Raw genomic sequence first — 14,603 nt, 5'->3', positions numbered from 1 at the left:
TTCTTCAACCAAGAACACACGAGTTATTTTGGAAACGTGTCTTTATAAGTTAATATGTGACGATCATTATCTTCCTTCTTTTCATCATCACCATCATCCTCTTTGAAGTGGGCCTTGGGCTCCATTACAGATCTGCTCTCAGAGTCGTTTTATGGCGATTCCTTCAAGCAGGGCATCTTGGGGGCATGCTGTGGTCAGTGAAGATGCCGCTCATCCCCCCCACCCTCCATTTTTCTCTTGTTGGGTTACCTGAGTGAAACCTTACAATTGCCAGGCAGCTTCCAGATCTTTGAACTTCACACTTGGCAAATCTGGGTTAGTACCACCCATTACCTAACATTTTAAAACAAGAAAGAGAAAAAGCTTATTACATTGCACGACATGTACATACAATGAGGCCTTTGTCCTCCAAAGAAAAACATAATTTTCAACAGAGTCAGCTTCCAGAAGCCAAGGGAGCTAACATCCAAGACCTAATATAAACACGAAGGCTGGTGTCAAGATTTCGGAGTTAGCCTCAAGGAAAGGGGCTGGAAGTGACTGGGGACATGCCAGCTATGGGGATCGGGAGACATTTTTCATTGTGACCTTGGAAAATGCAAGTGAGACAGTTCCAGACCCTCCCGTCTCTGCACCTCCTGTCTAGTCACCAGCATTTCAGTTTCTAACACCAAGACATTCCTGCAAAAGGGAAGGCTCCTGGTACCACAAATAACAGTAGGTCTTAATGTCCATGGCATCTACATTTTCCAATGCAGTCACATTGCTTTTGAAGGAGAAAGGGGATTTTGGTAATGATTATTTAGGATGCCTTTTATAGGGGAGGGTGACCTTCTGTGACAAACTCTCTGGGCGAGTCATGTTTTGGAACGTGGAGTTCCACTCTTGGGGGAGCTATCCCAAGTGTTAACAACCCAAACTATAAACAGGAAGCTGCAGTCTAACTCCCACTCAAGTCCCAAGGTTGTGGACCTCTTGCTGAAGCGATGGGGCTGACAGAGAAGACAAGGACAAAGCCCTTCCCCTTGTGGATCTCAGCCCTTGCAGGGCTGGGGAACATCTGGCCCGTGGGCCATATAAGGCCCTGGAATCATTTGGTCTGGCCCAGCCCAGGCAACTGCAAGCAAGACCCAAAATTCAATAAGTGTATAGCAGGCTCCATTTCTTAGGTTGATAACTTGGTATGGTCCACAAACGATGTTATAAACATCCGAATGGCTCTTTGGCAGGAAATTCACGTCCACCTCTACTAGGATTTGAATTTGCCAAAGTAACTACACCGCGAGGTAGAGCATGCTACCTACCAAAGAGAAGCAGCAGCAGGCTCGCAGAGGAGTCGACAGGATGGTTGGTCACAGACACACAATGCTGTGTGAATCAGGCAGGGCCCACACAGCCCAGTCCAGGCCCCCCAGTTCATCTGGGCCTGCCTTTTATGGGATGAGACCCTACCCACAGTGATGCACAAGTGACTGGTCACACTATTAAAAACGGACAGGACTTAGAAGTGTCAGGATCAGGAGCCTACTCAGTAAGTAGTCTGACATTTGTGCCTTCCCAGTGACACTCCTGATTCAACACAAGAGCCTGCGGGTCTCTCTGTGAAGACAGCCATGACTGGTTGTCCACGGATGGACACAGATCAAGCAGGTGAACCATGAGAGCTGAAAAATAAAGGAGCAACCCACCTTGCTAAGCCCCGAATATTACCCCAGATTGCCATCCTCGATCAGAAGGAACCACAGTTCCCTCTCCTTGAGTTCCATTGCCCACCCTAAGAAACTTAGCGTGAACACATTTTATATGTGTTGACAATAACCTGTATTAGAAACAGCTCATTAATTCACTTCCTACCAGGATCACATAGGCAGAAAGTCTGCAGCATTAAGACAGCAGCAGCTTTTATTTATTTATTTTACTTGAAAGACCGAGTTACAGAGAGAAAAACAAAGAGATCTCTCATCCACTGGTTCACTCCCCAAATGGCCACAACAGCCAGGGCTCGGCCAGACCAAAGCCAGGAGCTACAAGTTTCTTTCTGGTCTCTTATGCGGGAGCAGGAGCCCAAGTACTTGGGCCATCCTCCCCTTCTTTCCCAAGTGCATTAGCAGGGAGCTGGGTCAGGAGTGGAACAGCGAGGACTCAAACCAGCGCCCAGATGGGATGCTGGTTTGCAGGTGGCAACTTAAACCTTTATGCCACAACTCAAGCCCCAGCAGCTGTCATTTCTAAGGTGCACACCACGCTTGTTCCATACAGTGTGTGGAGAATTTTATGTTTTAACTTAGAATTCTGAATACAGCTTCATGGAGAGACAGATGTTGAGATACATAAATATTAGGCATGGGGCAGGCACTGTGGCATAGCAGGTTAAGCCACTGTCTGATGGTGTAAGTCCTGGCTACTACTCACTTCCTACCCAGCTTCCTGTTATGCACCTAGGAAGCAGCAGATGACAGCCCAAGTACTTGGGTTCCTGCCACCCAATGTGGGAGACATGGTTGGAGTTTCTGGCTCCTGGTTTTGGCCTGGCCCAGGCCTGGCTGTTGTAGTCATTTTGCAAAGTGATCAATCAATCGATCAATCTCTGTGTGTGTGTGTGTGTGTGAGAGAGAGAGAGAGAGAGTGAGAGTGAGAGAGAGAGAGAGAGACTCAAATAAATAAATAAATCCTTAAGAAAAAAGAAAGAACTATTAGGCAACTTACCCAAAGCCACACACCTATGAAGCAAAAGAGAAGGAAGGCACTCTCATCCCCTACAAGTATAATCATGTGTGTGGCATAGCAGGTAAAGCCACTGCCTGCGGTGTCGGCATCCCATTGAGGTGCCAGTTCAACACCTGTCTGCTCTACTTCCAATCAGCTCTCTACTATGGCCTGGGAAAGCAGTAGAAGATGGCCCAAGTCCTTGGGCTCCTGCACCTGAGTGGGAAACCCAGAAGAAGCTCCTGGCTCCTGTCTCTGGATCAGCATAGCTCCAGCTGCTGCGGCCACTTGGGGAGTGAACCAGTGGATGGGAAGACTCACTCTCTCTGCCTCTCCTTCTCTCTGTGTAACTCTGACTTTCAAATAAATAACTCTTTAAAAAAAATCAACAAGTATAATCATGTGTTAAGGTTGGGCTTGTGGTATATGCAGTTGGCCCCTCTGTATTGTGGCTTTGCATCCACAGTCAACCACTGTAGAGTGAAAATAATCAGAAAAAACAATCATGTCTGCACTCAGCACATACAGAATATTTTACTTGTCATTTATTCCTAAATAATACAGTATGGCAACTATGTACCTGGCATCAGGTATTATAAGTGATCTAGAGATGATTCAAAGCACACGGGAGGATGTCGAGGGTTCTGTGCAAACACTATGCCATTTCATACAAGGGATCTGGGTATCTGTGAATCTTGATATCTGCAGAGGGTCCTGAAACCAAGTCCTCATGGATACTAAGGGATGTGTGTACTCCACTTTCTTCTAGTCAAGTCCCTGTCCTTAATAGTCACCTCATTGGTACAGCAGTTAAGATGCCACTTTAGATGCCCACATCCCGTATCAGAGCCTGGTTCAAGTCCTGATTATTCTTCTTCTGATCCAGCTTCCTGCTAATCAGTTTCCCGGGAGGTAGCAGGTGATAGCTCAAGTACTTAGGTCCCTGTCACCCATGTAGGAGACCCAGGTGGATTTTCATGCTCCTGGCTGCAGCCTGGCCCAGCTCCTGCTGTTCTGGGCATTTGGTAAGTCAACCAGCAGATGGGCATTTTCTCTGCCTCTGTCCATCTCTGTCTTTCTTTCCAAATGAAATGAAAATAAATAAAATATAAAAGCAGTATAAAAAGAAAACTATGCCAATCTTACTTTTAAATAGAAATAAATTTTAAATAAATAATTGCATTAACATGCTTATAAATGATTTTTGCAAAATCCTTGCACTTTTAACTCACCTGCAACATCTCAGTTAATACCTAAGGCCAACATGTGAGATCCACTGAAGGGACACACACCACAGTGACTGTCCCAGTAGTCACAACAAAGGCAAGAGGAGAGCCATGGCACAGCCACCAGGCTGCCTGGGGCGGGGGGTGGACCTCTACGGTCAGACACCAAGGTCACACCAAGGTCCCCTCTGCACAGCTATATTTCACAGAAAAAAAAAAAAAAAAGGGCATTAAAATTTCATGGGAAAAAAATTTCTTAACTGAATACCTAGATTTTAAGATATTAAACTGTAATTTTTTAAAGCTTCAGTAATGGTTTATTAAACCATTTTTTGCTCTATTAGAGCAAACTTGAAAGTTTATAATACTAAGATTTTATATTAGCCAGATACTTTTATATCATTGCTCTTATTCCTAGTAATAAAAAAAAAAAAAAGCCTCAATGCGGCCTGGTCCATTTTACATTTAACTATAGAAACATTCCAACAATGTTTGAAAGAAAAATCCATTACTTTATCCATGAAATTAGTTTTGTTTTGGTGCCTTTTAAAATTTTGCGTGCTATTTATATATTCATGTTTGCTAAGATCTTTTAAAATCAAGGTTTGGAAAATTTGTGATTTCTGCATTAAATGTTCCAAATCCCTACAGCAATCTTAGTTTTGGATTCCTGCCAAATGGGGTCCCACCAAATCCCATCTATGATCAAATCAATTCAACTCCACGTGCAAATGTGCAGCAGGCACCACTGAGGTAGGCACCCCTGTTCTTTGCTTCCAATTGTCCGAGGCGATGATGATTTTTTTCCTAGAATCTTCAGCCAGACCCTCTGCAATAGTTAACGGTCCCTGTCTATCTTTTTCAAACATCTTTTGTCTGGGCTTGTGCTTTCCTGATTCGCTCTCTGCCTCTATAAATATTTCTCAATCTCTTCAATGGGTTTCTCCTTTTCTATCCTTCTCGTAAAACTCTCTGCTGGTTAACACTGTAGGCTCATTTCTTAGCTTCTATGCAGCTAATGCATCACTATCCTCTAGCCCTGCTTTCGGCTAGATCAAGATCTACGCTTGTCAGAGCTTACTGTACTCTTCTACTTAGAAGGTCTGTCAAACACACCTCAACAAGCCTAAATTCATTACCACCGACCCACACCTTGATATCTTCTCCTCTAACACTGTCACATTAGCGAGAACTCTCAAAATGCCCTTCCATTCCCCCTATCTTTCACCTCCTTCATCTAGTTTATCTTCACGTACTATCAACCTGGACTCCAAAATGCCTCTGTCGGTCTAGCGGTTCTCGAAGTGCACACTGGTGCACTTTTTAAAGATGAGCCACCCAACTTCAGTAACGTCTAAAACTTGGGCAAGTGAGTATGCATACTATCATAATACCTACCAGAGTGAATTTGCCAAATGGATCATGCAACAGTATATGGTAGCTTATCTCTGTGACTATAAGGAGGAAGATGTCACCCAAAACAGAACTTTGAGAGTGAGCTCTGGGAAATAAACCATTCTAGCTCAGTGATGTCAGGTGATGAGCAAAGCAGCTATGCCGCAGGAGCACCCTGCCAATCGTTCCACTGTAAGGACTGCTGTGTTTTAATGACTGGTCTTGCTGGGTGTGGTTTAGAGTCTTTTAAACAACATATTCCAGAACTGGGAAGTAGTCAAAGAAATGCAAAAGAATGGGCAGCACCAGTTTATCCCAATGCCTTCATTCCATTTCCACTGCCCACTCCTGCTCCAGACCACTGTTCTCCATCCGACCATATCACACCCCTGTAGTCTCTTGCCCACATCTAGCCCCTCCATTCTCTAAACACCACTCCCAACTAAAGCACCCGAAGGCATGTATATAAAATGCACCTTCTTGTATCATGTGGCTATGCAAAAATATAAAGTGAGTCTTCCGAAGCCATGAATGGAACCGATCTCATTATTGCATTCAAAGGACGCCCCCACACACTTGCTCCCATAGAGCTAACTACAGCTCTGCCAGAGCCATGGGCACAACATTTATGTTGCCATTTCCATATATCTCAGGCACACACTCTTCCATGTGCTCCCTCCAGTGATGACTTGCCTGTGCCATCTCTTCTCACCATCAGACTCCCAGGTGTTTGGTCAGAATTCACCTACGATATCTTGAGTGTTGGGGTTTAAATCCACCACAGTGCTTCTCCGTCACTCCTACAGAACTTACTTATGCATGTGTTGTCTCCCTCCTCAGAAAGTTGGGCAAGAATCTTTCTTATTGATCTTTGTCTCCTCCAAGGCACCCTAGCAGCACAATGCTTCAAGCACAAAAGAAAGGCTAAAAGTAATAAAGTAAAATGGAAGTGGGGATGAGGTGTGGAAAGAAGCAAGAAACAATAATATTATTGTATTTCTAACCTGCTATCCCTAGTGCCTTGAGCAGCGTTCTATAGAATTAGAACTGAGAATCAACAGGTCTTAAGAATTACACTCGGCTCCTTTGCTGATCTTAACCAAGTTCAACAAGCACACTTGACCTCTCAGTGCCATGAACAGTGGTGTTACCCATATTCTTTCAAAGCACAAAGGACCTGGTATACCATCAGTTAGACAGACGTGCTGTAGAAGAGGTGTGAAAAACTGATATCCTCCATTCATATTTATTCAACAAATTCTTTCTAACTGGTTTTATTTTCCATCATTTTGCCTTGCCCGACTTCCCTATTATTCAAAGTTCCCCCATTCACCTTATCTATATGCCAGTCTGGGGAAGGACTCTCTTCCCCCTGACATCACTCCCTACATTGAAGACACGGGATACTGCAGATGTCCACGCTAAAGACCAGTGCCGTGAAACCAAACGTGTACATGGTTGAAATGGGATGTGGAGGGGAAAGGGGAGGGGGGCAAGGAGGAAGGAGGCAGCAATAACACACTCAAGTCTGGAACGGGGTCCAGAGACTTCCACAAGGAGGGCCAGGAAAATCCCCATGATGCCAGACCACTAGGCAGTTTTTCCAGAGCTACAGTGCTCCCAAGTCTCAACTCCATTTCTCTGCCAACAAAAGTACAAGTGAAGGTGACCCCACAGGCACAGAGATGTAAATACTCCGCGAAAAAGGAGGCCCCTCTTTCACGGAAAGCTTTTTTTTCTTAATGTTTAATAGAAAGTGAGGGGAAAACTTACACCAGGGCCCACAGAATCCTGGACCAATAAGGAAGCAGCCTAGTTTAGCTCAGTCCAAGTCTGCAGAGGCAGAAAAGCTCCCTGAATATTACTGATGTAGTGTTCATAGTGATGGGTGGGCTCGGCACCACTATCCCTAGGTCTCTTCTCTATCAGTTTCCCTTTTTGTCCACCCCCCCCTCCCCCGGTGAACTTTTACATCCTATTCCACAAGAGGAAATAAGAATTTACAGAATACTGGTGGCATTTGGTGATGCCTGCATCCCGTATCACAGTGCCTGGGTTCAAGGCCCAGCTCTGCTCCTGATTCCCACTTCCTGGCAATGTGCCCCTGGGAGACAGCAGGTGATGGTTCAAGTGGCTGAGTCTCTGCCACCCCCTTGGATGCCTAGGTGAAGTTCCTGGCCCTTGGCTTTGGCTTGGCCCATTCCCAGTTATTGCAGCCATTTGGGTACTGAACCAGCAGATGGAAGTCCACTTGTGAGCCCTCTCTCTCTCTCTTGCTCTCCCATTCTCTTTCAAATGACACAAATATTTTTTAAAAGAATGTAAAAAACAGCACCATTATCAAACAGCAATAAAAATTCTTTCCAGAATTTTTATATGCCAAGCCCTGGGCCAACATTCAAATGCTGTGTATCTTATTTATTTAATTCTTTTTTTTTTTTAAGGTTTTATTTATTTATCTGAGAGATAGAGTTACAGTGAGAGAGAGAGACAGAGAAAAAGGTCTCCCGTTCACTGGTTCACTCTGCAAATGGCAGCAACTGCCAGAGCTGTGCCGATCCAAAGCCAGGAGCTTCTTCTGGTCTCCCATACGGGTACAGGGGCCCAAGGACTTGCGCCATCTTCTACTGCTTTCCCAGGCCACAGCAGAGAGTTGGATTGGAAGTGGAGCAGCCGGGACTAGAACCCGGCACCCATATGGGATGTGGGCGCCATAGGTGGAGGATTAACCTACTACGCCACTGCACTGGCCCCTGTCTTATTTAATTCTTAAAGCAACTTAAAGCAACTGAACATTAGCATCCACTCCCCTCTTCAGATGAGAAAACTGAGGTTTTGCAAAGTGAAATAATTGCCACAATTCAAGCATCAGTTAGATGTGAACCCAGGCCTATATCGTGCTCTGGCCAAAGCTCTTTATCAAAATGATCTGATGCCAGCCAAAGGTTAGGTCTTCCTTTGAGGAGCTTTCCAAATTCCAGACTTGGTTTGTGCCAAGTAATTTTCCCCGGAGAAAGGCTCCATGAGCTTAAGGAGGTTGAAGCGCCTCTCTGAGACCTGTGAAGATCTCTGTAGACATGGTAAGTAGGGAACAACCAGAAGCAGCAGATAGGTCTAGTGGAGAAAGACCTGGCTTGGCATGCCAGCTCTGTCTCCGAATCAGTATGTGACCTCCAGAGAGCTGTTCTGCCTCTCTGAGCCTGAGTAAAAGGTGGGTAAGAATAATTTGTAAACTTGCCAGCACAGTTCCGTAAGTCAGTCGTCTTCCCCTAAAACTGCTCTATTGATATGCAATGGGCCACATCACCTTCTAAATGGTATAAATCAATCAATCAAAAAGCCACTTGCTTCTCTAATGAGCATCCAATATCTAGAAAAACGAAATAATTTTCAAATAAAAAAATTGGCAACTTACATATGCAAAGGATACTTTAAAAAGTTTGTGGAAAAGTAGAAACAAAAGATAAGTTTATTTAGTGGAACAAAACCCTTGAAATTCATGTGTAGTTTTTCCATAATATGCACTTCCCATAAACTTTTTGAGGACTTCCCATATGCATGGGTTTCAAAATTTGCACCAAAGTCAACTTACCTTTTGATTCCATTTTTCCATGACTGTCTTGCAGTAGTAGCCTTATTTGTGATCATACCAAGAGCAAGATCTTTCTGATGCATCTGGACTAATTTACATCCCTTCTCCCCAGTTCTCTTCTCCCTCACAAACCTCCCCTACACACACACACACACACACATGAATTGAATGGACTCCTGATGCAACACTTATCTCCCTCATTCTCAAACATGTGCCTAACACTTGTTCAGATAAGGGACATCTATTCTCCAGCCAGTTAATTCGAACAATAAAAAACAGGAGGATTTTGTGGAGATAAGACCCTCAGAAGCTAAGATGCTGGGAGCTACTTGTTACAGCCATAGAGGACTTCTGTGTGTGATTTAAAAAGTAGAAGACAAGCAGACAAGGACTGCTCTGTTTTCACTATTTGGTTGGCTCCAAGATAAGTAGGTGGAGCCGTGCTCCTTGTAACACCGAATTTCACATTGCTTTTTATGAGCAAAGGGTCCCTTTCTACCTTGCACCTCTGGATTTAAAAGGGGAAATTTCAACCTCAGAATAATGCTTTTTGCTGAACAAAGAGTACGCCAAACTAAGCTCTGACTTTTGGCTTTCCGAGTTCTGGCCTCCGAAGGTTTCTCAGGTTTCCGGCACTGGCGTTCGCGACTTCCTCCTGTGCTGTGGCTACGTGGAACGGGGCTGAGAAGGCCAAGGACCACTTCTCAGGCACACTCTGTGGACTTGGGGGAGTCCCAGAGATCAGAGAGTTGCTTCAGATCCATTTGTCTGGGTGTGGATGGTTCTTTATCATCTGGACCGCAAGACAAGCACCACTATGTTTTCCTACACATTATAAGGAAAATAATTCTAGCAAGAAGCAAGGCGGGGAAAAATCACATGAAACTGTAGGAAGTCCGGGCCTCCCTTCCTCAGCTCCCGAAAGGACCATTTTGGAGAAGCCAGCGTTTTGCTTTCTCACTGAACAATAAACAATAAAGCACGTGCACCATTTACCTAAACTGCCACGCAGTCCCTCGATCTTAGCACCAGGCTCTGACTTCTCACCTTCCCCTCCAGTTGACGAACCAGAGCTTTCTGGCCCACACGCTTTAGAACAAGATTCAGTCCCCAGCTAACAAGCAGGTTATTCTTGGACCGCGGCTGACTCTGGCAAGATGCTCAGGTCTCGCAGACCATGATAAATGAGAATAAAACTGCCTGCTGTGGCCACTGCGCCCACTGTCACCCTCAGGATCACAGCCGCAATGAGCTCATTCCACCTCTGAAATAGCTCAGACCTGAAAAGTTTCAATCAGGCCAAGTTGACTTTGTGGGGTTTATCAAGCTGTGACACTGTAATTATATATAAGACATTGGGCCACCTATTTCCTCCCAACTGTAACATTTTACATCTTTTTAAAGCACACATTGAGGTTAGTGTGTGTTTTTTTTTACATGTTATGAAACAAGATATGAGCTGATGCTTAGCCTAAGGTACCTTTCTGCCAAAAGCCTGGACCAACACAAACTAAATATGCCTATTTTCTTTATCCAAAGTACAGCTGAGGCTAGTCCACACCCTCTTACTATACATACACACGTAAAACTTGCCCAGGACTAACGCTCCCTGCAAGTCAGCTGGAATCAAAATGAGATCTCCCTTTCATATAATATGATTAACAAACTAATGAACCAAATTCCTCAAAGATACAAAAGAAAGAAAGAAATAGCAACTACTCTAGGAGTGACAAAAGGTTCAAACAGTCCTGACAGTCTGTTTTCCCCCTGCTTTCTCACATAGTCAGCTGAACGAATCACCTGTTTCTCATGATTATAGGCACGTGCTCCCAAGGCAGACAAACCAAGAGTGTCAGCATGCCATTCACTAAAACGCGACCTCCACGAGCTACTCAACCCGGAAAGACTCAGCTTCCTCCTCTGAAAACCAGAGGTAAAAACCCTCAAGGATTTTTGTGAGGATTAAAAGAAACGACGACGCAGGCTTAGATGAATGCCTGGTGAATAAATAGTACGCCATACAAGCTTGCTACGGTTCATACCATCAGCGTGCTAAACATGGCCACCTCCCAGGCTAAGGATAAAAATGGAAGCAGCCTCCGAGCCATGAGGGGTGATGTGAAATCCACCCATTGCAGTGGCTCCTGCAAAAACCTAGTGCTTACAACAACAGAAATGGTCGCTCAAGTACGTTTTCTCAGTTGTAACGAATGGAAACAACATGGACTATGACAACGTAGAACCACACTCCCAAGCCCTGCGAACGCTCCGAGGACACATCCCCGATGCTCTCAGCCCAGGAGAGCTGCAAGGGACCCACTGGGAATCGGGTGAGTCCGAGCACCACCATCCCAGGAAAGGATATTTGATAGCATTCATCTGAGGCAGAGGCCTCCAAATTCTATTTCATGGTTGAAGATTTACAAGCACCCACTACCTTTGTGAACTGTATCAATACTTTTCTTGAATAAATACTATTCCCACTTGAATTCCTTTTCAATGTACTTTTCATCTTCGAAACGGCAGGATGCTAACACACATTTTCTTAGTACTCCAGCCCTCACTTTCAGAGAAAGGCACTTTCACCAGGGTAGGAGCCTTGAAAAGAGTGGATGCTGTGGGAAAGGTTTTTCATAAGGTTATTTGGGAACAGTCTGCAAAACTCCAACTGTATATTTAAACTTGATATGCAGTAATATTGCCGAAGAGAAAAACAATATTTTCACATGTGGCACTCTCAGCAGATTTAAATATTACTTGGTCGGGGTGATTTCCTCTGAAATCTTAGAGATGAAGATAATTCACTCACATTATGCAGATAAGAGAAAAAGATTATACACACACACACACACACACTTTACATTTGTAAATCTACAACTGAATTGTGATTTAAATTCAAGAACTTCTTTTCAACAAGTTTTTTTAGGCCAAGATCATTAATTAGGAAAGCAACTCATTAATGAAATCTAAAGAGCCCCTCTTAGCATTTTTAATCAGACAGCAAAATGTATCATCTTGGTAAATGCAGTCCATTTTCACTTGCTGCTGTTGATTGCCTTAGTCTTTAGAAACTGATAACCATTTGATTCAGGCATCCACCTTCACCTATTTATTATATTTCACAACACTGACCTCATCTCTCACCATGGAAAAGTCTGAGTAGTTTAAATCCAGATGGCTTGGCTTTCGCCTAAACAGGGCAAAAGTTCTCCAGTTCCATGCAGCATGCTAATCAGGTAACTAAGGCTCTCTCACTTTGAGCTTAGAATCCGACTGCCCTCCTGTAGGGTTTTGTGATGTGCAGTTTTTAACCAAGGTTCACCAAAAGTGACTGGCATGAAAGCATTCCTCAGCAAAAATGTTGCTCTTTGTGGATCTATATTTCATCTCTAAAACCTATTCATATAACTTCATCTCCCCCAAGCGGTTACCTACCAGCCTTATCATTAACTCTTAAGCTGAAACTATTTGAAACAAATTATGTTGTTGAATCTACTAGCAGAGGGAGCGCCTGGCAGCCGGGTGTTCTCTCTCTCATGAATGTACCTGTCCTTTCTGGCCCAATCAGGAAGCCTGCATTTGAGACCCTCAGCAAGGATGGTCAGGATCAAGGCTGGCCCTTGTGCTTGTCTGTGGGGACATCCCTCACTGCCCTTGTCACAACATACCTTATCCCTGACCTCTGCGACAAATGTTATCTCACTGCTTTCCTGCTGAGTCCAGGCGACAGAACCAAGGCAGAAAGTCTGGCAGTGCCAGTGATTTGAGGGTAGCAGCCATTAGAGGAAACAGACATTGCAAACTGTCATTGGTACTAAGACAATGACACACCAAGTCCCTTTTAAGTTCACTTCTACAGCAGCGATGCCCAGAAATTCTCAGCCTAATGAGCTGGAAATCGCCATGGACCATAGGCTCAGAAATTCAACTAAATGTAATTCACAGTTTTGTAATGATTCAAGGCGATTTTTAAGAGCTTGGTTATATTCTCAGGTTTCATGTATCTGCCTTCGGGGAGGGGGCAACTGAGTGCACATTACCTGGTCTCCACACTTACCACGCAGACACACATGATGCAGGGGTTGTCTGTGATGAATGGAATCTGGAGGACTTCGCCTTCATTTTCACATTTTGCAACAGAACCTGAAAGGAAGCAGCAAAGGCTTTTCCTTAATTTCCACTTAGCCCACTGGCGTAATTACAAAATTTAACATTTTTACACTAATCATGTTGGAAACATCCACCCAGATTTCAGGAATTCATAACGAGTTTTAAATTGTCACACTCACCAAAAACAATTTCCCGCCCCCTAGAATTTTCATTTTAAATAGGTTTATTCAAACAGTTTTTTAAAGCAAAAAAAAATTAATTTATAAAAAGGGTTTTTGTTAGATGACTCAAGCACACTTCCGCACGTTTCACTGCATCTGTAATATACTCCTTTGTGAAGGCATCTCAATCAAACACACACACACCCACACACACACACAAAGATTCAAATTCGAAGGAAGCTGTCAAATGTGAACAAAATTCAGGGATGTGTCCATGAACAGGCCTTCAGCCGGGTCTGCCTGCCGGGACCGTGGGCTGGAATCACTTTTTTGAAAGGCGATCTCCTTGCTCTCCTCTTAGAAATTGGCTCAACATTTTCTTTTCTGCACCAGGTGTCAGTAAAGTATGTCCTTCGGAATAGCGGCTAGCGTCTTCACCTGCCTGGAAACGCACCGCTTCTCTGTCCGCTCCTCCCGCCCTTCTAAAACACGGCCGTTTCTTTAAATTCGGGGTCTGCAAAGCACTCCCTCCGCACCTTGGGTACCCTGGACCCCCAAGGACAGAGAACCAGGGATGTGCGAGGGACTGCGCAGGTTTGTCTCTTAATCGTATAGGAAGGAAAACGCTGAAATACGTGTTGAGGAAACCATTAAAAATAAAGGGATTTCTCAGATCCCAATAGAAGTGTGTCTGTGATGTCCACATGGAGGCCCGCCCGCCCCCTTGCCCCGCGCTCCGCTTCATCCCAGCGCCCCGCGAGCGGCAGGCGCCAAGGTGCGCGCTCCCAGCCTGCGGTGCCAACCCCGGGACCAGCCAGCGCCGCCTCTCCCAGGTACCGAGCCCGCGTCCCGGAGGGCCGGTGCCTCCGCCCTACCTGTCAAGAAGGAGGAAGCCAGAGACATGGGGACCCCGGAGCAATTGAGCAGCAGCAGGACGCAGCAGGTAATCCCGGGCGAGCGCCGGCAGGGACGCTCAGCCAGAGCCCTGACGCCGGAGAACCAGAGCATCGTCACCTGGAGGGAATCCCGGGCGACTGCAGGTCCCGCGCCGCCGCCTCGGCTCGCCTGCCGCCGCGCGCAGTCAGCAAGGGCTCTCGGCCGGCGCGTCGGGAGACAGTCGGCGGAGCAGGGAGGCGGGCGCCCGGGCGCGGGGGAGGGGGCGCGGGGGCGGGCGGGAGGCGCGGCGAGGGGTGGGGGGCGCCCCGGGAGGAGGGGTCCTGCGGCCGCGCTCCTCCAATGCGGCGTTTTTTGAAGGCGGTGTGGCTCGGCGCGGCGGAGTCTGCAGCCCTTCCCCGCGGGAGAGGGGGCCGGGCGCGGGGCGGTGGGGAGGGTGGCGGAGCGGCCGGCGTTCGGCCGAGAGGAGCTGCGGCGCTGCCGACCGCGCACGGGCCGAGCCGCCGCCGCCGCCCGGTG

The 14,603-nt window shown here is 45.9% G+C and overlaps 1 protein-coding gene across 1 annotated transcript in view; it reads right to left on the bottom strand.

Moving 5' to 3' along the window:
- The window catches only part of BMPER (BMP binding endothelial regulator), a 274,664-nt gene extending 260,443 nt beyond the window's left edge, over window positions 1-14,221 (bottom strand). Inside the window, exons 1-2 of the mRNA XM_062178263.1 lie at window positions 14,066-14,221; window positions 12,977-13,062 (exon numbers count right to left, since the gene is read on the bottom strand). Coding sequence (XP_062034247.1) covers window positions 12,977-13,062; window positions 14,066-14,198 — 219 coding nt within the window. The 5' untranslated portion in view covers window positions 14,199-14,221. The remainder of the gene's footprint in view (window positions 1-12,976; window positions 13,063-14,065) is intronic.
- Window positions 14,222-14,603: the final 382 nt, after the last annotated feature.

This window comes from Lepus europaeus, chromosome 20 (assembly GCF_033115175.1).
Source record: "Lepus europaeus isolate LE1 chromosome 20, mLepTim1.pri, whole genome shotgun sequence".
Classification (NCBI taxonomy): domain Eukaryota; kingdom Metazoa; phylum Chordata; class Mammalia; order Lagomorpha; family Leporidae; genus Lepus; species Lepus europaeus.
This window is presented reverse-complemented; position numbering and strand designations above follow the sequence as displayed.